General features: G+C 46.8%; 1 protein-coding gene across 1 annotated transcript; it reads right to left on the reverse strand.

The window, feature by feature from the left end:
• Positions 1-3,898: 3,898 nt before the first annotated feature.
• On the reverse strand, positions 3,899-25,300 carry SLC39A5 (solute carrier family 39 member 5). The gene is made up of 11 exons (XM_084837088.1): positions 24,957-25,300; positions 22,886-23,311; positions 21,034-21,241; positions 18,503-18,677; positions 17,422-17,591; positions 15,101-15,253; positions 14,244-14,325; positions 12,474-12,725; positions 9,892-9,972; positions 8,896-9,086; positions 3,899-5,472 (listed from the first exon to the last, which is right to left on the reverse strand). The coding sequence occupies exons 1-11, from the start codon at positions 24,974-24,976 to the stop codon at positions 5,320-5,322; spliced, it is 1,911 nt and encodes a 636-aa protein (XP_084693214.1). The 5' UTR covers positions 24,977-25,300; the 3' UTR covers positions 3,899-5,319.
• Between the last annotated feature and the right edge of the window lie 323 nt (positions 25,301-25,623).

A 25,623-nucleotide genomic window follows, 5' to 3' on the forward strand; every position in this document is an offset into this window, starting at 1 on the left:
TTGTTGAGCTGGAGGGTATGATGGTAATTCTTTGAAGAACAGCAGGAGTTGCTTTCATTTCCTTGTATTCCGTTCATTACAGACATGCCCAAATAGTGGCCATCCTGCTGTTTTGCTGGGTGTGTGCTTGCCTTATAGCAATACTTGTTGGCTCTGATTTTGCAGGCACTTCAAAAACTACCTGTGCTCCAAACAAATTTCTTCCTTGGGAGCAGCAATAAAGGGGTAGGGTAGGGTGAGGGAAATCAGTTGCTGTGTTGAGAATTTGTAGTCTATTATATAGCTTGCATTGTTGGGGGTTTTGTGGGGTTTTTGCTCTCTTTTTTTAAAACTTTTTAACTGTAAATGGAAGGATTTTGAAGGATGGTGATCGAATCTATATGAGCACTCTATATTTCACTCCCAGTGGGGGCTTCCTCCTTGAAAGCCTTGATTATTCACATGCTGTTTCTTCCCATCTTTGTCCTTGTTGCTTCTACCAGTTGTGCTCTTTCTTTCTTAATACCCCACAAATCCCCCCCCCATTACTTTGCACTTGGACACACAAATGGTGTGTGTCATTCAAGGGACACCCGAGTTGTTTCTGTTTGTGTGAGGTAGGTGCAGCCAGTACTTTGCAGTGGCCTTCATAGTAAAGGGTGACTTAGATGGAGTATGTTCTGTCTGCATGAGCCGCTAATAACTGTGCTTCTGTTCCTTTCTGTCTCCTCCCCCTGGCCATTCTCTCCAGTGGCCAGGCATATAATAACCGTGTGGAAGAAGGGGTATTGCACGCAGTGTACCTCTCGGTTGCTGTATCAAGAAGTGGCTGACTTGTTTACCTGTAGGTAGCTCCCAGTTTGACTCCTAACGATTGACAGAGGCATCTGGTCGTCAGTGAGACCTGCAGCCTATCTTTAGTGGACTGTAGGAACAGCTGGAACTGTTTCAGGGTAAACGTAGCATAGGTATAAATAATGGAAAACCATAACTCAAGGCCTCCCTTCAATAAAAAGCCCCAAACACTTGCAGACTGCTGGTTGGGGAGATGTTGCACCTCATGGGGGTGTTTTGATATGAAGACCTGGCCTGTAGCTGCTGTAGCACTGGTGGTATTGCTGTGCAGGACATAGAAATGGCTTTCAAGGCACCCCAACGTGGAACACTTTAGGCAGCAAAGCAGAAGAGAATATAAGCGCGGGCACGCATACCTTTTCTTTGTTTTTTCTCAGCTGCTGAGCACTTCTCAGTTTATTGCTTTCATTCTGGGACAAAACCCACATAATATAACCCTTGATAGCTAGTCCTTCGGCTATGGATCCTGGCATAGTCTGGAGCGGGGGAGTACCCCGACACAACCCAAAGAGAAACCTGTGCTATTTCCACTTAAAATGGAAGGAAGCAGTATAGTACATTTTCTGCTTGACATGTAACTGCTGCTTCTAGGAAGGCTTTTTGTAGATGGATTTTCTGCTGCTTGTCTTTCAGGTCAAAGCCTTTTGGCCCAAAGGCATTCAGAGAGGAGTCTATATGCTGGCACGATGTCAGTTTAGCATTCGATTATCTTTATCTGCACATTTTGAACAAAGTTTTAATCCTTGTGTAGCATCACCACAGCATTTTCTTTAATTGCATTAAGGCCAGTTAATTTCTTTTTTTATTACAGTAATTGAGCATTGCTTTTGCTTCTGTGTCTGTTCTCCAGTGAGCTGAGGGAGAGGCGTACCACTTTAGATGCCTTTAGTAGAAGTCTTTTTTATTTTATTTTTTTGTGCTTTGTGGCATTCAGCTGACACTTGCACGACACAACGTCCCTGGCATGCAGCACCACTTGAGCACGCGGTACTACAGTAAAACTGGCAGTGGATTTCGATGTTCCGTGGTTGTCCTTGCTTTCTTTCCCTGCCCTTGCTAAAGTTCTCCCCACCCCAAGTCACAGTCATAGAGATCTCAAATACAGAGGACCAGCATTTAGGATATAACCTATGTGAAAGAGTGGGCATGGGAAATGGGGATAGAACTCCCCATACCCCTCATTTTCCCTCTTAAGTCCCTCACCCAGCCATGAGCACTTTACCCTTTGTGTGTGCGGGCGTGTGCACACGTATGCATACACATTCCCAATATGTATTATTTACAGGTGATCTTAAGGACAAAGCTGAACAGGTGAGGTGGCAAAATCACTGGGTTTTTAAAAACTAACTCTTCCCCCCCACACACACACTCTCTCACACACTCATACCCCTCCCCACACACACACACTCATTCCTCAGGCATTTGAAAAAGTGGTCTATATGTTATACTTGTCAAAGACCTTGACAATCCCTGTGGTCAGCTTTCCACCATCACCCTTTGGCTGTATTACTTAGGGCTATCCACATGACAGATAGAAGAATTCCAGGAAGTGATGAAGTACTCTTTTTCAACTTCTGACAGAGTCATTCATGCTTAATAGTCACCGCTCCAAATCACCCTGTGGTGGTTTTACCACTTCAGATTGTTATCTGAACTCACCTTAATTCTTTGATCATTGTTCAACTGAAATAAAAATCCACGTGTATTTATTTTTAAGATCTGTCATCCCCCGTTTTCTCCCTGCCCTCGCCACTCCGCCCAGCGCAGAGGAGTGCTATAAGTAGAATTCTTCGATGCCTGCATAGGAAGGTGGATATTGTGATGTGGAATTGGGTCACCTTTCAGAAGTTCATTTAGGGGAATGAAGGGAGAGCTGGTCTTCACACCTACCTCTTGCAATAAAAATGGAGCAGATCAGGGCACTGTGGAACCCTTTCTTGCACTCCATCTTAAACACTTAGGGTAGACCCAGAGGCAGTGCAAGGGAAAAAACTGAATAGGGTAGGAGATCTACACTGGAAACATGTTCCTTGCTCTGTCTGGATCTGTTTCTGATTCCTTCATGTCCTATGATAACCTAGTGAGCATAAATTTAGGAGGAGGAATGAGATCAACACCTTGTACTTATTGGACCTGCTTTGTATTTCTTCTGTGTTTAATAGTGTGGGGTGGGGAAAGAAGAGTACTTGTGCTCTGAAGGAGAAAACACCAGTCCTACAACCTGCTAATCAAAACCAGCATGCAGCCATGTTGTCCTCCTTTGAGGCAGATGCCTTTGTTGGGGGTGGTTTGGCTAAGGAGGATTTTTTTAAAATCACATGCCTTGTTATATAAATGTAGGCAAGTTGACAGAGTGGATGGGGAAGGCAGTATTATTTGTGCAGTGGTCTGGGTAAGGATGGGCATAGGAGCGAAAATGGAAGTCCTGCCTACTAAATGCTCCCCCCTCCACACTACCACTCATGCTATTGATCCACAGTGGTTGTGGGAAAGCTGAACTTAGCACCATTTTCTTGTTAGTGCTAGAGATCTTGGACCAATGTTTAGAAGATACTTTAAAACAAAAACACACATTCAGATCAGCTCACAGGCCTGCCTTTCTGCTTGCCAACACACGATCTTCCTTCAAACAGTGGTTTAAAGCACAAAAGACTCAAAACGCTTGCTTTATGGGTGTTTTCGGGGGCAGGGGGTTGTGGGTTGGAAGCTTCCAAGGCCAGTTCAGCCTCCCCAAGTTCAGTTCTAACCCAAATACAACAGAGAGTCCTCCCCTGTGTTCCAACATGCTATCAGAGTGTAAATCTTTTTCTGCATCCCACCTTACAGCCAGAGGCTTGAGATGCAGGTGCCTTTGTTGGCAAACATCCTTCCTTGGTGGTTTCTTTACCCCCCCCCCATTCCTCCTCCTGTTTAGGGGTCTCTTGACAAAATGAAGCACTTGTCTCTCTGCCAAAAGCAAATAAACCTACGTTCTGTTCTTGGAAGGAAATGCAGACTTGTCAAACCCACCACCAACTCTTGCCCCCTCCCGCCTGGTTGTTCCATGAAATAAAAACATTATATGAAAAGTTCTATATAAATATATATTGGAGAACAATAAAGAAAACAGAGAGCTATCACAAGCCATTCATCCCTCTTTCCACACACCCCACCCCTGCACAGCGTGGAAGACACCTTGTATAAGCCCCTTATGTGAACCCAGTGAATGGTTACTTTTTGTCTCGGATGTTATATATGCATTTTCAGAATTTCTGCATCACCTTTTGGGGTTTGGGGAAAGGGAGGGAGGGGTTAAACAGGAACTTAAAAGCTAAATAAAAAAAGCATTCAGACTTGATCTATTTTCTACAATGTATGCTGCGACCAGGTCCTGTTATTCATATTGTGGCTTTGAATCAATTATGTTTATTAAAATGCTGTTGCTTCTATCTGCCTCTGCCTTCTTTTTTCTGCCTTGAGATTTGGGGTGGGGGGTGACATGGGGAAGGGGTGGAAATTTTTGATACTACATGATCAGTTCGTTTTTAAATCCCATTTCTATAATCTTGACTCAGGTATAAGCTTTCAAACCATTTACCTGTCTTTACTGTCTACAAGCCACTCCCCCTCCATACACCTGCTGGCCTTGGTTCTCAAGTGTGTGGGTGGGGCAGAGGACTTGGATGGGTTAGGGGGCTGACGTTCTCTTCCCCCCTCCATTCTTCTGTCCACATATTTCGAGAACTAAGCGATGATACCGAGGTCCAGAGAGAAGAAGCTCTTCTGTGATCCGGGGCTTTTGGGCTTCCTTTTAGGTAAGGTCCATGAGCTTGGACATTTCGGGTAGCCTGGTGCCTCTGCAATGCTATTCTCAGTTGCATACATGAAGTCCCCATGACAGCAAGAGTTTGCAGGAGTCAGCCATGCTTCAACTGTGTGAGTGGGAGGTACGCCTTTGTACTCTCACACACACCGTCCAGAATAACTTCGGTTGGAAACATCCTTTTAATGCAAGTGCAGTGAGACCCTTCAATTTCTATCGAGAATCACTGCCTGCATCAGCTGCAGTCACGTAACCCCACCCACCCCACATTGCGTTCTGAGGCAGCGCATGCGGAATACACGCAGTGTTTCTTCCCACCCCACCCCTGCCCACTTTATCAAGAACCGCCACTTTATGAAGCGGCTTTCAACATTTTGGTTCCAACCGCTGAAACTGGTAACTTTCCTCCTCTTATAGAAGCCACAGAGGCTAGGCGTGACACTGAAGTCCTCGGTTTGGCATGCTTCTGCCGCCATAATGTACACAGAAAAACAGTGGAGCAGTAGGCAGAAAACCCCATTGCTTCTGCAGATTTCCTATTAAGTTCTTTGCCCAACTCCCTTGGATGGGGATATGGTGTGATTCCACAGCCCCTCCTAGGGCTGGAAGGAAGGAGCAGTCATAAGTGAAGTGGACCATGCCTTCATTCCATCTTGTATTCAGGGTTTCCATGCTGAAGAACGCTACTCATCCACATGGAAAGTGATCTGCCCTTCGAAGAGAGCAATGCAAAGCATGAGGGCTCCTCCACTAAGGAAGCCCATGTTCTGGAGAAGGAAGTGTGCGAGGGTCCCCCTTTTGCCCCTCGTAGAACTCCTCTGCAGCATCTCAGGTAGCTAGAGAAAAGCAAAAACACAGCCTATTCCATTTTGTTAATATCAGTTCTCAGTAGTTGTCATAAAATGGCCTGCCGTTAAGCCAGACAGGCTCTTGCCCTTGAAAAGACAACAACAACCAAGAAATAATATCTTAATTGCATCATCACACCCTTTGGTTACCTGAGTCCTTGAGCACTTCAACAGCAGAGGGCCCCAGAGACTGTTGCCCTTGGGACATTTCTTTCCCAACACATACGGGGTTGGATCCAGGATCTGCCTTCTCTAAGCAGAAGGGCTCCACTCACAGCAGCTCCTGCTTTGGGGGGGGGGGGGGCTCCCACACCATAGCTCACTCCATTCAGCAGGGTCTCCTGACTCTGTGTGGCAGTCTCGGGGGACTGGAGGGGCTGCCCTGCAAAAGAGGGTGGGGAACTCCACTTTTGCCAGTACAGTTGATCCAGCATAAATGTGGATCCAACCTTCAATGTATGTGTTAACAAAGTTGTTTCTTCAATTGGACTGCAATGCTAATATGGAAAGGCTCTGTTGGCTAGAAGGCTCACCTATGTTGCATTGCTCTTGTGGCAGTGAAGCCTTGCCCCATCACACTGCACATACACGGGGCTTTGCCATGTGCCTTTCCCTTGCTGCTGTTTGAATTCCAGAGTCTCAGGCAGGAAAGGGTGGCACTTGCTCCAGAGGATGCACCAGAACTTAACGTTGAGCTGGGCTATCTGACACACACCGCCAGATGGCTGCCTCTCAGTTTTACAAGGTCATCTGCTGGAGCCTTTGAGGGAAGGGAAAACAACTAGCCAAGAGTGCTGGTTGTGCAAATGTGTCTGAAGCCAAAGCTCCACCTTTCCCTCTCGTCTGCCCAGTGAAGCCAGATGCTCCTCCTCACACGCATTTACTTGTAGCCCAATGTTGCACATTTTTTCTAGGGAGAAAGCACCACCATGTACAAGTAAGTATGCCTAGGATTTCAGCCACAGTTGTCCTTTTTTCACATTCTTATTCTGCTCTTCCTCCATGTCTTTTCCATTTTATCCCTTACCAACAAGCCTATGTAGTAAGTTGGGCTGGGGCAGCAATTAGCCCATCTTGTCCTCCAGATGTTTCAGGTAGCGCCTTTCTCTCCCCCAGAGTCCCCTTTTCTGCCCCTGCCAATATGGACAACCCTTATGCTAGCAGGAGCACGCCAAGGCTTCTCCCCCCCGAGTCCCCCCACCTCACATGACGGAGGTAGCTGCCAGTAAGAAAGCGAGGCCAAAGGAGAATCTTTCTCACGCAACCTAATCAGTTGTGCAGTTCAGGCTGGAGCTTGGGGTCACAGTCCAGGGTCGCCCAGCCCCTGCTCCCACCCCGAATTATCATCCCAAGAAGAGCAGGTGGTGGGGGCCATGGCAAACAGGTCTTGCATCAGCACCTGGGCATGCTGGGGCCCATCTGGGCTGGTGCTGCTCACTGCAGCATCCTTGTTTTAAAAAGCATTTTCCAGTCAGGGCAAGGGCAGCTGGCCCAAGTCAGTGTGTCTGCATTAGAGCAGCAGAAGCAAACTCTGTTTTATTCCTGTCATTATGGTGTTATGATTTAAGTGAGTTTAAAATGCAAAACTGCACACACTCAAGAGTAATTCTTTTCTATCAGGGTTGGCAAATAGTGGTTGTTTTGTATAACATCAGGAATATAGGAGCAGTTATAAAGCCTGAAATGGCTGGAGAGGGGGCGGGGCAGGGGGTGATATCTCCCATGTGCCTTACAACTGAAGTAATACACTGTCTATGGGGGTTGGCCATAAGACCTTTAAGTCCAGGGTCTAAAGCTACCTGGCCACACCACTGAGCCTAACACTAGGAGGAGTTCTGTCCTATAGGTGTGGAACTGGAAATACAAGGGATACAGTCCCTTGTAGGTCCCTACCTTGGGACTTTTTTGCGTGCAGACATGACCTGGAAGTCTGTGAGTGTAGCCCTGTGCACTGAGATTGGCACTGCTGACTTCTTTTTTCTCCCTGCGGCCCTGTTTTTAACAGGAATGTGGTAAGTAGAAGTTGACTAGCTGAGGTGTTCCTTGCAATAGAGATAAAAGTGGTGAGAAAAGTTTCACCGGCTTCATTTTTGTATTAGGCTGCTGTTAATGGCACAGGAGCAGAAACAGCCCCAAACGTGGCCATGCTAACTGAGATAGGCGGTTGCAGGCAACCTCCTGTCCCACTACAAGAAGGAACAGTGTAGTTTGTGCCATCCAGTTCAGGTGCGCTGCTGGGTGGTCTGTTCCCAATGCTGTGTAATGGAGCTTGCATCCAGAGCAGGGCCCTTTAGGGCTGCCTGAAGCACAGCTTTCCACCCTTCACTGGAACCAGAGTTAAGATGGTGGTTCTACACAGCACGTCATACAGGGCAGTGTTATCCAGCAATGGCCATGATCCTCCTATGCATGTTTATTCACTATACAGCCTCATAATGAAATCTTAAGAAGATTTCTCTGTGTTGCTTGTTATCTTTGTAGTTGGTTTTTGTTACTGCAGCTTGGCATTTCTCATTAATTGCAGATGTGTTGCTGGATACTTAGTTGGTTCCTCTTCTGGGGGTGGCGGTGGTAAGCGACGTGACACTTCTGAGTTGGGCCCAGAGCTGGTGGAAGCAGACTTCCCCAACTCTCCTCGCTCACAGCAGCCCCCTGAAAATGCTACACACAGAGTAAGGAGACACTGCTGAATGGAAAGGTGCTTGTATGATTTAAGGGCTTTAACTGAGCAGAAATAAAGAGTCACATCTGATTTTCTTCTTTTCCAGCTTGTTGCCTTGGGAGAGTAAATAGGTTCCCACTGACTGGACTCTGCTCCCAGAATCCCCCAGCCTGAGGTGCTGTCCAGGTAACAGCTTATCTGTAAATTATTTCAAAAGCTGGCAACCCTAGGATAACTACATCTTGTCGCAATAATATCTGTAAATCCTATTGCTGCTTCTGTGTTGTGACTTCTTTGTGGGTGTTCACAGATGGGAAGGTCTGACTGATTGACCAGGACTACACTGTACGATGCCAGGGCTACTAGAGCAGCTACAGTTTGGGGGCTTAAGATGTGGGAAAGCCAACCAGTTTCATATCTCTGCTCAGTGGGGTGGCAAGTTGCTCTCTCTTAGCCAGCATCTCGGGGTTGTTGGGAGGAGAAGATCCCTCTCTGATCTCCTCCAAGGAAGGGCAGAGAACAAATGTAAAAAACAAAAAACAAATAAGAGACACTTAAATTCTGTGAGCTCAAAGGGTTGGATCCAGATTTAACTAACTAAAGTCCCATTGATTGTAATGGGTCTACACTTAAGTCCCATTGATTTCAGTGGGTCTACTCTTAAGCATGACTAAATCTGAATCCAAGCCAAAGAGTCAAGTGTTAACGCCATGCTAAGAAGAGAACTCTGCCAAGAGGTGGCTCCTTACCATGTCCACTAGTGCCACATACAGAAAAATGCCAGCTGTGATGGCAAAGATCCAGGGGGTGACTTCTGAGGTGCTCTGACTGATGATTGTCCCCAACACCGTGCCCCAGTAAGCCAGGAAAGCAGAGAGCAAGTTAAAGAGCAGCACCTGCCGGAGAGGCATGCCTGCCTGCAGGAGGACAGCACAATCTCCTGCCAAAGAAAGAGGACGTTAAAGAAGGCAACAGCTGTGTCTCACCAGAGAACCACCTGCTCTCAAAACCAGGCAGTCTCTCGGACTCTCTAGATGTGGATCTGTCACAACACGACTTGGCTGTTGGCCCTTCCACAGCTACTGATTCCTGTACAATCTTTAAACATTACAACTATAATAAAAAGAGGCGTGCCTGTCCATCCACCAGCACTATGCATGCATACTAGAGGCACGCATCTCAGGGTGATTTTCTCTTTTAAACACTGTAATTAATCTTAAGCCACTTAAATTTTTCCGCATGGTTGAAGCCTGCAGTCTCATCTTCAGCCACGAGGGGAAGAACATAGCTTTGTGGTTCATACAGTTGGACTCCAGGGGAGATTAGTAGGCCAAGGGACAGAATTATACACTTGCCCCCTCTGTGCTGCTGTGGGGCAGCCCCCCCCCCCGGAAAATGGAGTGGACAGACCCCTCCCTCAGGGGACTACAGGAGTGCCCCATGGCAGGGGCCGTGCCTACGGGTGCCAACAGGCATAGCTGCACTAAGATGGAGTGGGCACAGTGCATCCAACTCTGACAGCTGCCTATGTTTGTTTGAAGGTTTTGCTGTATCAGACTTGTGTCAAACCAACCCATGCAAAGCCGGGTCTATTTGCTAACAGGAAAATTAAAGAGATCAAAAGCAACAGCAGCAGTATAAACCATCGAATGGTCAGAAAAGCCAAGAGGGGGAAAATATTTCTTTTACCTGCTGATGTTAGTAGAGGCTGATTTTTACTTCAAGCATCTCTTTCTTACACTTACCAAGTTCGTGGGGCAGTTCATGACAGAATACGGCCAATGTAGTGCTAAAACCGCTAGAGATCCCACCAGAGAATGCAGCCCCTAATGGATAAAAACTCTAGTTTACAATGCCTAGTGAAAGTAAAGGGGATTTTTTCTTCTCCAGGTGGGTTGGCTCAAGTCATCAAAACTAGTCTGCCTTCTTCACTCGGTGTGTGGCACATTGCCCTCAAGAGTATGCAGTATCTAGCATTTAGGTAGAAAGCACCTTGCTTTGGGATACTTCAACCTGATGACACTCTAGTTCTCTTCTAGGCTAGCCCAAATAGTCCAAGATCTGCCATAGACCCATGTCAAAAAGAAGATGATGTACAGAAATCTTAATGTTTCTGGTCTATGTAGATACACATTTAACTTAAGTAGTCATGTCCATTTTGTTGCATGAATTCTATAGCTGCCATTTTCCATAACGGCTGAGCCATGAATGGGGATCTGTGATACATGAATGAGTGCATGTAGAAAGCTCATTGGGGTGGCAAAATATAGGGCCCACCTGGGGTCCCAATCTGGTTCTCCAGGGTTTGCCAGATTGCCACACACTGTATCCCTGGCCCCAGCCCCTTCCCCCTGACAACCTATCATTTCGTGGTTTCCCAGCTTTTGCATGTTTTCCCCCCATTCTAAAAGGTTGAAATCCCTCTAAGGCTTAGCTGCTGGCAATAAGAGCTCTAAACTAAAATATGCTGGTATTTCTGGCCCAACTCTTTTGCCTTTGGCCCTGCCAGCGATGACCTTCTCCAAAACTGAATTCAGCCCTTGGGCTGAAGGAGGTTCAATGCCCTGATGGGGGTGGGGTAGTCAAGATGGATAGCACTAGTGACTAGTACCACCGATGGACAGAATGCCAGATCACTGCTCAGTTGTGAAGCTTTGGGGGTGCCCTTTGGCCAGTCACCATCTCTAAACAGCTAAGATATTTTTCTAGCACCTTCCAGATGAGGCTTGTATAGCACCATTGCCCTGCCTCTTTCACAGAATTTTAGGGTGAGTGCATAGTCATCTTCTGCTCATAACCCTCCTGTGTTTTCCCACTGCTTCTTCCATACTTTTTTCTTGCCACAGGAAGTTTGTTAAGGAGAAAAAGAGAGAATAGCTGCACAATGTCTTTTGATGGTTACTGTTAGGAGCCCTCCGTCAGGAAGCACCTTAGCTCATAGCTCTTAGCCACTCTCTCTATTGACGCCGTCACTTTGTCCTTTCCCATCACAGTCCTTGCCAAAATATCACAAATCCTGTAAAAGCACAAGTATTCAATCCAATCCAAACGAATGGGATAAAGTAAGTAACTGGGTCAGCACCCAAGCACAGAGAGGCCACAGTTACAAAAGTGAGCCGAGGCTCAGGGCTTTTCCACATGAGGATTTATCAAGCGTCCATCATTCCCTACTCATGGCTGTTTATGGGTTGTTTAGATGACGTCATGACCCTCCAGTTTCAATTCTTTGTCTAACGTGCATTTTTGGAAAGCTTTTCTAAAGCAGGGAAAATGCAGCATTTAATTGTGAAAGTGAAAGAAAGCACAATTTCCTCTTGTGTATTTGAACTATTCCACCATATCACAGTGCCACCTAGAGGTTATGTAGCAGAAAAGCAGGAAAGGAAATGCTCCTTGTGTAGTGCTGGGAACTCAATTCTGTGACAAAACTGAAAGTAGATATAGTGGATTAACAGCTGATTAACAGCCTCGTGTAGAAAAGCTCTGTCCCACTGAAAGAAAGAACTGGATTTTAAAACTAGCTACACCTAAGGGTGCTTCCAAATGGAGGGCTCCTAACACTACCAATTCGAAGGCATTGTGCAGGTATTGTGTCATTTTTTCCTTAGTAGATTTTCTGCAGTAAGAGAAAAGACTAAAGAAGCAGAGGGTTCCAAGTGGAACATGTTGTCTGGACCCCCTGTAAAATCTTGTGAATGAGGGAGGGTGATGGCACAATAAAACCCTCATCTAGAAGCACCTGAAATCCATTACTTTCAATGGAATTTAGCTGCAACCAAGCCTGGAGACAGCTGACTTAAACTATGAAAACTTGTACTACTTTCAAAGACGTGAAGATAGTTTTGAAAGTAGAATTGCTGCTTGTGGTTTCTACACTCTTCCCACCTTCCCCTCTGGTATTTTAATTTTAGAACAGTTTTAACCTATTTTTCAATAAAATATTTCCAAGGAAAATAATAACATAAACAGCAAATACCATCAAATACTTTGCAACAGCCTTGATAAATGGTACATGCAGCTCTAACTGAACACTGTAGTCTTTCTTTATTGCTTCAAAAATGGCTTTTGATCGTTTCTTTTTTCATTGCAAAACCCATTTGACCCAATATCACTGTGAGACAAAAGTGGAGCATGAATGTGTGTGTCCACACTGTGAAAAATGATACATCTCTCAAAGCATTTCTAAACCTTTTAAAAATAACTTACCTGTCTGCAGTCTAACTCTTGCTGGAGTGTGCCCACAACTTGGATTTCTTCAATGTGGAGTGGGGTTATTTTTTTTTCCTTGACACAAGAATAAACCCAACCCCAGTTAAAAATCCCTTACCTATGGCCAGGCCATCTGTGAAATTGTGTACCCCGTCCCCGAGAATCACCATCCAGGCGATGTCTGCTATCCCAGCACCAAGGGTACCAGTCGGACTGTGGGAATGTCCGTGGAGATGTAACTCTTCTGCCGGCCTCTCCAAGCTTTCCTCACAATCTTCCAAGCTGCGAATTTGAATGGAGCGGTCCTGGACCTCAACACAGACATTCCCGGCTTCTCCTTCTGGCAGTGTCAGGCTCTGGGATTCAGCACCTGAAGGCAGCCGAACCCAAGAACAGAAAGATCAGGTCAACTCTCCCCACCCCCACCAACACCACAAGGGCATAGGATCGTTGTGGGTGCATGTGCCTGAGCAAGGGCCAAACCAGGGAGAAGCAAACCAAGCCATAATTGTGCTCTATACACACACACACACACACACACACACACACACACAGAGCGAGACCTGAAAAAGGGCAGTGAGGTTGCTAGGCAATGTGTTGCTACCTCAGACCAAGTCAGACAACTGGTCCATCTAGCTCAGCCTTGTCTACTCGAACTAGCAGCAGCCCCACAAGGCTTCAGAGACCCCACTAGGCAATGCATGTGCTCTCCCACTGAACTATAGCCCAGGGGAGTCTAATGTCTTTCAGCCGAAGAGCCAATTCAATTTCAAAGAAGGTCCTGGAGGCCACATTCCAGTGGTGGGAATGGCCGAAGGCAAAAGGGGTGGGGCCCAAAAATACCCAGAGGCCAGCATGTTGTAGCTTCAAGCTCTTCCTAGCTGTGACAAAGCCTTAGGGGAGGCATCTCAACCTTTCAGAATGGGAAGTGGCAGGGGGAACTGTGCAAAAGCCAGGAAACTGTCAAACTATTGCCACTGGGGGGGAATGGGGCATGGCCACCTGCGGAACCCCAAAGGGCTGGATTGGGGCCTGAAGCAGGTTGGATTTGGCCTGTGCTATAGCCTCTCCCATGCATAGGGCTGGGCTAAGACATTGTGCTGCCTGTAGCCCATTGTCTTGCCACCACTCCCCACTATTACCCCAGCCTGCAGAAGCCGCGTCACTCTGTCTCTCTAATCGCAGGATCAGCCCTGCACCACTAGAGGATGGATTCCAATGTAATTTCTGGCTCATCCAGATGGGCTTGTTCAATATTTTTCCTGCCATTGCCTGACTGGCAAAACTGTATTAGCGAGATTTTTTTTTCACCCCATTCCGAAAATATTTCATACGGTCCTTGCAACATGGGTACGAAGCAGCAGGGTAGCTAAGAGAGAGTCACTCGTCCAGTCTCAACTTTTTCTTGAGCAGGCATTTGAAAGGCCTTCTCCATTCAAAACACACACGCTCCCCAATATGCCATGTAGGCTGGGTTTAGGACTGAAGCACAACACTGCTGGGGGAAACAGCAGCAGCAGTGGTGGTGGATGCTGATAACCGGGACAACTGTCTAGTAGATGGGCAGAAGGACAGGCCTTAGAAAACAGCTTCCAGCCCAATGCACAGTTACGGCTGCAATCCTTACCTGGGAGCAGGTCCCATGGAACTCAATGAGATTTCCTTCTGAGTAGACATCCATAAGATTGTACTGTAAGTGTATTTAAATTCCATCTGTTATAGCGGGACCCAAGTGTGCGTAACTGTGTGAGGGACTCCAGCCAGGGCAGATGAATGCATCAGAGCCCAGATTTATACAAACACAAAAAACCTTTCCCAGTAAGAAAGGGTGCAGAACGAAGCCATGATACAAATACAAATTTAAAGCAGAGGGCAATCCATGACCCACCATGAGAGGTCCTTAAGCTGCCAGCGCTACTCTCATCCATCTTAGCAGGAGACTGGTCAGGTCGCATTCTGGGGGTGCCCTTCTGCAGAAGAAAAGCAAAGCGCGGCTAAGTGAGCACTGCTAAGCAGCTGTTGGGATGCTGGATGCTGTGGAACGCTCTAGTGGTAGCACTGCAGTGACCTAACAGGGCTGTGTCTTACAAAAGATGTGTACTGAATCCAGTGGGGAACCCCATCCCCCAAGTCGGTTCAGCACCTTGGATAGCTCCTTTAGAGTTCTGACTGAAACCTGGAGTGGATTCACAGCCCCACTGACATCAGAGCCACCCGCCTCCTTTGCTCCTCCTGTCTTCCTCACCACCCTGTGAGTCAAGTGTGCCATTCCCTGGAACAGAAGTTTCTAACCAGTTGTCCCCAGCAGATGGGTTTGGGGTTTGTTTTTTTAATGTTAGCCGTGATGATTCAGCACATCTGACATCCACAAGTCAGATGGAGACTTTGGCAGTTACGTGCTGATTGCTGCTACTCCAGATGGCAGATGTGGGCCTAGCAGGCATCGCATGGGTGGCTCAGTCCAAAATATGAGCGGTACTCTAACTACACATAATATCAGCTTCTACCTGTTCCTCACTTCTGGTTCATCCATGGGAGAAGCTTCTGTTTGCCTGGACACAGCCTAGGTCACATGGCAGTCAAGGATCCTTTCAAAAGCCCACACAAACAGGCCTGGGATTTCTGTCTCCAAGGGTAGGGAAGCTGATGGGAAGGAGCTACCGCAATTGCAAAATCACTACCTCACTAAATTAAATTGCCCAGACCTCTGCACAGAGTCTGCAGATAATTCAGTGCACTTCTTACCCTCTTGGCTCGAATGTGCTTGAGTGTTCCCATGAGATTCTCGATGAGGAACAGGAAGTAGATGCCCCCCAGCACACACAAGCCTTTCAGGACCATGTCCTCTACTGTGGGATGATGTTTCGGTGCTAGGAGTCCATGGTGGCTTGCCTGTGCCTGAATGAAAACAATTCATTTGAGCATTCAGAAATAAACACATGCATTTTTAAAAATGGAAGAAGAGACCCCATACATCAGTCTAACGGCCTGTTCACACAACATGCTAACCCACACTCAGTGGTTGAGTGTGGGTTGTTTTGAACCATGGGTTGTTTGTTGAACTGTGGGTTAGTGTGTTGTCTGAACACAGCACATTTCCACAGAGCGGGTTATTGTGTTGTCTGAACACAGCCAAGGTGGCTTGTTATCCATGCAGTGTGGCTTGTTAGCCACCCAGAACAACCGAGCAACAAACCATGGGTTCTCAAGGTGGCTTGTTCAAGAAAAATAAGCCACACTGCATGGTTAAGATGCCACCCTGGCTGCATTCAGATAACATGATAACCAATGGCTCAACGAACAACACACATTTCAAAACAACCCACATGCACCCATTGAGTGTGGGTTAGCATGTTGTGTGCACAGCCCCTAAAGGTTTCACTCACACACACACACACACACACACACACACAGTACTTTATGAGAATTTAGCAGCAACTCAAATCTGCTACACAGGTCTGGCACCATCACACATAGTTGGAAGCCAAGAAGCTCCGAACATTTGCAGAATGATTTTAAGCATGTTTATTTGGAAAAGAGTCCCACTGAGTTTAATAGGGCAAATTCAATAGGTGCAGCCTTCCTCTCTGAAGATCTGTTTGTATATTCTAGGATAACAACTGAAAGGACCCTGGCAAGAGCCACAGGCTGTTTACTTGTCCCTCTTTCATCCTTGGGCTCTAGTCCACGAAAGCTTGTGCCAGAATAGATTTGTTAGTCTTTAAAGTGTCACAAGACTCTTTGTTGTTTTTGCTGCAATAGACTAACCCGACTATACCCTCCGCAAATTATTGCTGATAGTGTAAGCACCACCTGGGTTATCGCTGGTGAGTGGAGGACACAGTTCCATAGAGGAATCACTGCATGATTCAAGAGCATTAGCTTAGGGTGTGCCACTGAATCCCACCCTCCACCTCCACCCCACATTACTTATTCACGTTGACAGGGATTATCATTTCAGAATAGGAACCCTAAGCTAACCTCTACACCATAATTGTGTCAACTGGCCTTCCCCAGCCTGTTGCCCTCCAGCTGTGTTGGACTACAGCTTTCCACATCCCCCAGCAAGATTAGGAAACACTGGAACAAACCATCACAGTCAGTAGACCCAAGTGGTTTCCTTCCCACTTGGAAGTGGATTCTCCACTGTCCAGTGATCGTTAAGGGGTACTTAAGGTATTTTTCACACATGAAGCTTAAAGTAGTTCTTGCTTGAACTGGGTTTGAAAAGCAAATGTTAAAACCTACACTGGTCAGAATTCTCATCCACATTACAGATGCCTCTCTTATATTAACAACAACCAGTTGCTCACATGAAACAGTCTCTCACACAGACAGTGATACCCTCAGCTGTGAGAGCACTTGTAAGATCTGCCAAGAGAGGCCCGCTCACCCCAAACACTGGAGGAATTCATTTGTAGACACTCCAGTTGTCCCAGTCTCCTGGGTTGGCCTGGCAGGGAAATGCATGAGATGGAAGAACAGGTGTTCTTGGGAGACGTCTTACAGGACACAACAACTATATTGGAGATGCTTTGGCTAAATTGACGAGGGGTGGTAAACGTCTTTCAGCATGAGGGCTGAAAGCTCTTGCAGAAGCCTTCGGGGGCCACATTCCAGTGGTGGGCAGGACCAAAGTCAAAGTGGGGCAGTGCCAAAACACCAAAAATACCAGCATATTTTAGCTTTGAGCTCTTACTGTCAGTAACTGAGCTTCAGGAGAGGCGTGTCAACCTTTCAGAATGGGGGAAAACCACGCAAAAACTGGGACACCACAAAATGATTGGCGGCTGGGGAAAAGGGGATCTACCTGGGGATCCCCAGAGGGCCAGACTGCGACTCCAGGTGGGCCGGATTTGTCCTGCAGGCCTGAGGTTCAGCACCCCTGCCACAGGGGGATAAGAGCGTACTGGCGCTCAGTGCCTTCTCTGGAGTTCTCACAGCCATGTGGCAGGTTCACCACAAGACAGAAAAGATTGGGCTGTATCTCCCCTAGCTCCCCTTCTCCTGTAGAATAACCCAAGGGAAATGGCACCTCAAGGGGAGGGAGGAGGGAGGGTACATACATGTGGCCAGAGATGCAGTAGCGCGTCCCCACACAGCGTCCCTACAGCCAATGCCACCAGAAAAGCAAGGAGGAAATGGAAGAACTCATGGTTGAAGAGAGGGACGAGGACAAGGGCCAGTGCCGAAGGCAAGCTGGTCAGGGTGATAGCCAAGAATCCCCAGCCCAGACCTGTAGGAAACAAAGAAGGTGAACAAGAAGGGACTCGGAAGAGGAGCTCTAGAAGCGGCAGCCATACTCAACGGCCCATATTCATTTCCTCATTCCCCACCACCACCCATGGACACTATCCATGTGGACAAAATGGCCGAACCACTTCCTTTCCACAGATCCTGATGAGCAATTTCTCCCACTAAAGCGGCAAAGTCACAAGCAGTTTTGTAAGCCCCTCACTGACAACGGGTCTTCTTTGAACGGCAGCCTAGAAATTAGGTTATAGGGAAGTGTATGGGGGAGAGGAAGCATAAAAAAATCTAGCCTGAATAAAGGCTCACCCAAACTGGAGCCTGAGCATGATCTTGATGAAATTTACACAGCATGCCCCATTAGGCTTCCTTGGTGAAGACGTTGATTTGTTTTGAGGGGAGGGCATACACATTTAATTTTGTGCAGTTTAAATGTATCCATTGGATCAGATGCAAGCTGTGGGTTTGCAAAGAACTTGGAAAGCCATGGGGAGGTTGAGGAAAATGCAGCAAGGGAAGAACTGAAAACTGAAGGCCAAGTATAGCTTGAGGGGCAAAGGACTGTAGTCAATAGGTGACTAAATAAATTAAAATGTAGGCCACAAAAGAGCATACCTCGCCCAGCCCCCTTCTAGCATTTCAAACCCCAACTTTAATTCACAATTATAAAGTGCTAGAAACTTGCTTTTATTTATTTCTTTTCAGTGCAATTTCAACCTTTGGATGCCAAAGTCTACAGAAGATACCATGTCTGCCAGGTTCTCCTGCCCATAAACAGTACATCCATGACCTGGCACAGAACTAACTCTGAGCTGCTTTTGTTTGGGGTAGTGATGATTAGGGAGAAGGTTCAGGGCCCCTCTTGGGTGAGGCTTTGAGGAAGGCAGCATGAGTTACCAGTCCAGAGAGAGCTCCCCACTGCGCCAAAAGCCACTTCATCGTAGTGCTGGATGCAAACACGGCTGTCGATCTGATAGAGCAAAGCCGGGCACAGCAGGGTGAACTGCTCTGGTGTGATCTTGGAGACAGAGTTCAGGCCAAAATTTACTAGCAGCTGTGACACATTGAGACACTGGAGACAAAACAAACACAGAAGGGACTTATTGCAGGAATGAGTAATTAAGCTGGACTGGGTTCTGAACCTCCAACCAATGTTTAATTGGCTGCCAGGAAAACTGCCCATCATTAGTTTGATCAAAGTTTTCATTTGCAGCTCTAGAGCAAGGGGAGCTTGAAATCAGCAAACATGTTGCCAGTTTTGGAAGGGGAACAGAGTTGAGAAGTTACACCAAGAAGAACAGGGAGGGGAAGGGGAATAAGAGACAGCATGGTCTAAGACAAACAAAAAGCAACAACAACACTAGCCTATCTCACAAAACCAAATGCCTAGAAATATAAGGGTTTACAATATTACAATAAACTTTACTGCTGTGCTTTAAACAAATGGTACACACATTTTACCACAGCACTTTTAAGAGACTTGCTTCTGTAAAATATGTGGGTTGCTGTAAACCCTCTGATCTCCTCAAAGGGTTCATATCTGTTCCCTTGCTGCTGCTTTAACAAACCTAGCCTTCTTCCTTCATTTTGTAACAAGCAACATAGAAAAGACCAATCAAATTGCTGGCACTGATCACCATGTGGGAGGCACAGCAGGGCTGGCCCAAGTCATTTTGCTGCCTGAAGCAAAGCATAAGATGGCGCCCTCTCCCATTCCATATACAAAAACTGGCAACTGAGTCTTCCTTCAACACTGGTGATGGGACAGCATCCCCCACCACACCTGAAGGCAGCAAGCTAGCCTATGGAGCACAAGGCAGGCACAGGGCAGGCTGCTTGGCACATAGCCTTTATTCCCAACACCTTGCTGGCATTGCCCAGCATCTGCTTCCTGAAGCATTCGCCTCACTCTGCCTAATGGTAGGGCCAGCCCTATGCAGCAGTCACCAAAGGCAACCACCATTTCCAGCTTTCCTTCCCACCCACCCTGCCCTGTAGGGAGGCAGTAGGGAGGAACACTAAACATGAGCTGGGCACATGAGATATCCAGCAGATGATCAATACATCCTGTACTATACATACAGATCCACTCAATCCACTACCCACACTTCTCAACACGCCAATTTACTGGTGCAAACTGTTCATATATTAATGTTGAGTGTGAGAACTTGCAGAGATGTTTCCAACCTAAGAGAGTTCAGGGAGTTGGAATAGATGTGCAACAGGCAATGAGTTGCACAAGACTGCCCAGTGAGCTTCACAAAACCAAGTAGAGATTTGAACTTGGTCACTCCACATTTTAATTCCAAGCACAGCCAGCCTCACCATGAAACCACATGAAGCAGTTGTATAAGGGAGCAGAATCCAGAAAGGCTAGTTGCCATGTTCCACTGTGTGTGTGTTTTTTAAATTAGCTCCATGCCTTTGTGCAGGGTGCGGGGAGAAGGATGCCATTTTTACTTTTTGCTTCAGGTGTAAAAATGCCTCAGGCCAATAATGAATCCAGTTCTTGAAAGTCTTGAGCTTAGATTTCAGGGCAAGACTCAACAGGGCTTAGCCTTCGAAGCACCTTTCAATACCATGGCTGAGCCCTAGAATACATGCAGAGTGCTCTCAAAAAAGGAAGTGCTCAGAGTGAGCAATGGCGGAGAATCACAGTCAGCCCCCTGCACCTTTAGGATTACAGAGGCTACAACTTCTGGGCACTGTGGTATAGTGGTGAGAGTGTTGGACTGGGAGCCAGGAGATCCGGGTTCTAGTCCCCACTCAGCCATGGAAGCTCACTGGGTGACTTTGGGCCAGTCACAGACTCTCAGCCAACCCACCTCACAAGGTTGTTGTTGTGAGGATAAAATGGAGAGGAGGGGGATCATGTAAGCCACCTTGGGTTCCTTGCAAGAGGAAAAAAGGTGGGATATAAATGCAATAAATAAATACCCTTGGCTCCTCCCATTTTTTATCCCACTCCCCTTCGTGTCCAATGCATCTAATATGCTTCCTGCAGTACAGCAGAGTGGGGCATCCCTTTCATACCAAGACTCACAGTCAATTTAGGAGAAGCTCTCGAAGGCCGCATTCCCGTCATGGGCGGAGCCAAAGACAAAAGGGGCTGCACCCAAATACCCCAGATATCAGCATATTTTAGTTTAAAGTTCTAACTGCCAGTCACTAAGCCTCAGGAGAAGCATTTCAACCCTTTTAGAATGGGAAATACACTGCACAAAAGTCAGGAAACCACCAAACAATCAGGGGTTGGGGAAAGGAGGTGTGGCCAGGGAAAGGGAGCATGGCATTCTGGGGAACCCTGGAGGGCTGGATTGGCACTCCAGGACAGCCAGATTTGGCTGGCAGGCTTGAAGTTCCCCACCTCTGCAGTAAGGCAGAAGCACTAACTCAGGCCAATGACTCCCAGCTCGTCTCACACTTACGTCCTCATGCAGGTGATTGTAGACAGAGTGATCCAAGGCAATCACTCCCTCTAGAAGATGTAGCCCAGAATGTCCCTGGGAAGGCTTGAAACCTTCTTCTTCGTCCTTTCCAGACTGCCCTGGTGCTCGCCCAAAGCTGGGCCTGACCCCATGGAGTGCAGGAGGTGCAGGTGTTAGGGTAGCAGGGCCCAACTGAGGGATTCCAGGCCTACGGGAAATGTGAAATCATACTGAATTTACTCCATTTTAGGTTACAATCCTGACGCAGACTGAGAAAGTCCCACTGACTTCAAAGCAACAGGGGGCTGCAATTTAGGATACCTGTTAACTATCAGGTATCCTAAAGGTATCCTAATATCCTACCCTCCCTCTTTTGAATCTTATCTACAGGCTCCCAATTTAATTTCCAGCGAGGAAGCCATGTTAGTCTGTTGCAGCAAAAACAGCAAAGAGTCTTGTGGCACCTTAAAGACGAACGCATTTGCCTCTTATGAATTTTGCATCTGTGAAAGCTTCTGCCAGAATAAAGGTGCAATCCTATGGCCACTAGTCAGCAGCTAGATGGCCATAGGATAGGTCAATTCCAACGCTTCCTATGCATTGGCTGCCCCCCCCCCGCCCCGCTCCGACTTCTCGCAGCTAGACAGCCGAAATCGGCTGTCTAGCTGTGAATGCAGGGCAGCTGAAGTGCAGAGGGGACAATCCCCTCTGCGCTGCTCCTGCCCTGCACTGGATAGGTGGTCGCCTCCAAGTTCAAAGGCGGCCCGCCTATCCCGATAGGATTGTGCCCTAAATTTCTTATCCTTTTAGGTGCCACAAGACCCTTTGCTATTTTTCCAAATTTAATGTTAATCTGACTAATTTCATTGACAATACTAACATATTTTGAGTTTTAATTAAACAAGGTAGTTGCCAATGGAGCTAAACTCTCTCTCTCTCTCTCTCATATATATACTGTATAATTCAAAATCGGGAGGGTCATCCCTTTTTGACTGCTTCCCATTGACCGATTCTCATGAAACACAGTTCATTAGAAAGCTCTTGACATAGAAAGCTTCACGAATAACAACAGTTTTTATTATAATTCAAAGCTGGGAGTTTATTTATGTCCATAAAGGTTTTTTTTTTTTTAAAGAATTAGGCTAACAATGTACTATAAAGTTTTATTTTTATTAGCAAAACATGTCAAGTATAATTAAACAAATGTAATTAACTGCAAATTGGTGCAAAATGAAATATGAACACAGAAAAAGGCTCTGTACACCTTTATAAACACAGGTGCAGGCCAAAGTACAATATACCAGTAACATATGGCCTGTAAACAAATAATGAGGGGATTAAGAGACCCCTACACTTTGAATGTTTCAATAAATGCAGTTGGTTAAGTTAAACCTTTCATTAGATTTTATTTTTCTCTGCGAACTGTGTTCGTGGGGAACCAAGAGAGAGACAGATAGACATATATAAATAACTTAGCCAGCCAGATCACTGCTTCTTGTCAAGTTGGTAAGCAAAATAAGTTTTCAAAGCCCAAGCTGTTTAAACAGCACAATCTCAACATGTTGCTAAGTGAAAGAACAAGGCCAAAGGTGAGTCACCAGATCACAGACCTTCTGGCAAGATGTCAGCTCTGTTGCGAACAAATCAGATAAGCAAGGCAAGCTTTGCAAGATGTCACCTGCAAATCAAGGCCAAAATAAAGAGCAGGCTTTTATCTGCTCTACTGCTGCAGTGGAAGTGTGCACCAATGGCTACCACCAGGCAGTTGTCCCTAACCGAGAACGCTGCCCCCAAGAAGGAGAAGCGTTCCTCCCCAAGTTGTAGAAAGTGCTTCCGCGATCAGGCCAATTACCTGACGGGCGTGCTGCTCTCTGCTCGAGCCTGGCGTTCGGCCGTGCTGAGGTGTTCCAGTGCCGAGTGGGCGTGCAGGTGCTTGTTCTCCTGGACCTCCAGGATGTCCAGGTGGGAGACATGGCCGTGGCCAAGGCCCTCGTGCTCTATCTCAACCACCTGCACCTTCCCCAGCCCCAGACTCCGCAGCAGGCGGGTGAGGCCCTCAAAGGACAAGGTGCCATTCTCCCCGTATAGCCCAAAGAGCTGCTGCAAGTAGTAACCCTGCTCCTGGGCAGCATCTTCCGGCATGGTCCATTTTTTTCCACCGGCCAGCAACTCGGGAGGGGCAGCCAGGGCAAGGTCGCACACGCCCTGCAGGGAGAGCAGGGCCACCCATGCCCCGGCCAGGGGGAACCTCAGCCACTTCTGGTCCATCAGTGGGGCCCTGCAAAGGCAAGAAGATGGGCGCTAAGCCACAGAGCTCTGATGGGGAGGCCACGTCGCGTCATGGTGGTGCAGTTCCCAAAGCCAGAGGCAGGCCTCTGATGCCTAGAGAGGCGCAGGCTCCTGCTAGGAGAGCCTGCTCAAGCATGGCCCTGACTTTGCCTTGGCTAGGCCGGGCAATGGCTCGGAAAGCTACTTCCCACTCTCTTTGTAGGTTGCTGACTGAGCTCCTCATGTTTCACAGGCTTTATCCCAAGAGACCTGAAAGGTGTACTGTAGGCCTCATCATGGCTTTTTCCCTTAAATAACAACCACAACTATAAAGCTTTCCCTTAGAGCAGGGGTACAGAAATGTAGGCCCATGGGCCGCATCTGGCCCACCTGGGTTCCCCAGAAGGCTATGCTCCCTTCCTCTGGCCCCACCCTTTGCCCCTCAGCACCAATCCACTCAATCTACTACCCACACTTCTTAACGCACCAATTAGCCAATTTAGGCTGAGAGTTGGTGACTGACCCAAAGTTACCCAGTGAGCTTCATCGCTGCATGGGGACTAGAAACCAGATCTCCTGTGCCCCAGCCCACCACTCAAGCCATTATGCCACACTGGCTCTCTAGAATTCGATCTGTCTCCCCACAAGCTGTGAGAGAAACCAAAACTCTTTCCTTTATAATCTGCTGCAATGTTTGTTAAGGCATTCGCAGACTAGACCCAAAATACATTTTCTCCTCGGAATTCCCTTCTGTGAATTCTAATAGTGGTTATCCCCCAAATATTATCTGGATCCATGAATATTCAGTGGTCAATGACATCTGCAGTTTTTATAGTAGCAATCAACAGCGTTTGACTGACAATATATGGCAGCTAACATAAAGCCTCCATCAGCCTTTGTCAGTATGGCAACTGACATGCAGTCACATTTAGTCAGTGTATTAAGTTCATTAATTCAACCAGTCAGGTGACTAGATGAAAGAAAAAACCCCTAAACAACCCAATGTTGATATCACATTTAATTTCTGAAATTCAGATGATATCAAAGTCTGGTTAAAAATTCCATTCCAGTCTTACTGTTTTGAATACCCCCTGTAACAATAACAATAATAATAGCAGCAGCTTCTGGTGCTTTTGATCTGCTTTCCAACTCCTTCTTGGATCCTTGATTCCCACACCATTTTGAGAGCTCAACCACCATTATTTTCATTTTACAGATGGAGAGAGAGAATGAGAGAGAGAGAGAGTGAGAGAGAGAGAGAGAGAGAGACTTACCTAAGTCTGGGTTTCCTGGAGCAGGGCCTTAGAACTAAATTCAAATCGAGTGCAGTGGTGGTTCAACCACGTTGTTATAATGCTTCTCAAGCGGATGAGTTAGCAGGAAATGTTGGAGGATGAGGGCTACATCAATAGCACTTACATTGCACGAGAATTTCAAAACACTTTGTATATCTTGTCCTAGTAATCCTTACAACCACCCTGTAAAGTAGGTCAGTATTATTCCCACCACCAGCAGTGTTGCAGATCAGAAGCTCAGACAGAGCAAGTTGCCAAGGCTAATAAGGGAGTTAATGGTAGAGTCAAGAGTTTTACTGGAAACGTTCTGTTACACAGTTCAACTTTTTAGCCACAACTCTAGTTTTAAGGCACTCTTACCCCTTGGCATTCTCTGCCATCGTCGTGATCCTGAGATTTCACAAAACCCCTGGGAAGTAGCTAGGCAGTTGTACAAGCATAAAGCAAATATTGAAACAATATAACTTAAAAAAAAAACCTGATTCTCTGAAAGTGATCCCGTCCAGGATAAAATCCAGAATCATCATCCAGACCTCAAATCTTCTGAATGTCCAGGTGATGGGCTTTAGGGCTGATATTGTGTCTTTGTTTGGGGCCCAGTTTTCCAGAGCCACACTGAGCACAAATTAAGGACAGCAGCTCCCAGCCAAAACAATCGCCTCGAATTATAAGCGAGAACTGCAGTATTCTGGCTTTTTAATAGCAGCAGTTTTGCTCTCATCATTGGGTTTTTTATCAGTCTCTGTGGTGGGTGGATTGCGTTGTTTGAGAGTGGGTGGGGCTTGCATAGGCCCTTCCTATTGTAAAACAAAAGGTGGAAATTTGGGGCATGACAGGATTTTTTTGGCTTTTCCCAGAAATGTGGCTAGGTGGATGGGAATGAACAGCTTGTTCCTACATTGCTTGGTGTTGGACAAGGGTGGAAAAAGGAGTTGAGTAATGGAAGTGTGAATGTACATATACACCTCTCTACTTTGGGGTATTGGATACAATGATGCTTGGTGTCTGTAAAGCACCTTTGAGTGTT

Source organism: Heloderma suspectum, chromosome 2 (assembly GCF_057233095.1).
Source record: "Heloderma suspectum isolate Gila_16-S chromosome 2, 16-S_ref, whole genome shotgun sequence".
Classification (NCBI taxonomy): Eukaryota; Metazoa; Chordata; class Lepidosauria; order Squamata; family Helodermatidae; genus Heloderma; species Heloderma suspectum.

Coding starts and splice junctions, on each gene's coding strand:
- SLC39A5 (XM_084837088.1), bottom strand. CDS start 24,976: ATGGCAGAGAATGCCAAGGG. Junction 23,312..24,956: donor ATGGCAGAGAATGCCAAGGG/GTAAGAGTGCCT, acceptor TTGCCTTTGCAG/GGCCCCACTGATGGACCAGA. Junction 17,592..18,502: donor GGGGAGCTCTCTCTGGACTG/GTAACTCATGCT, acceptor TGTTTCCTACAG/GTCTGGGCTGGGGATTCTTG.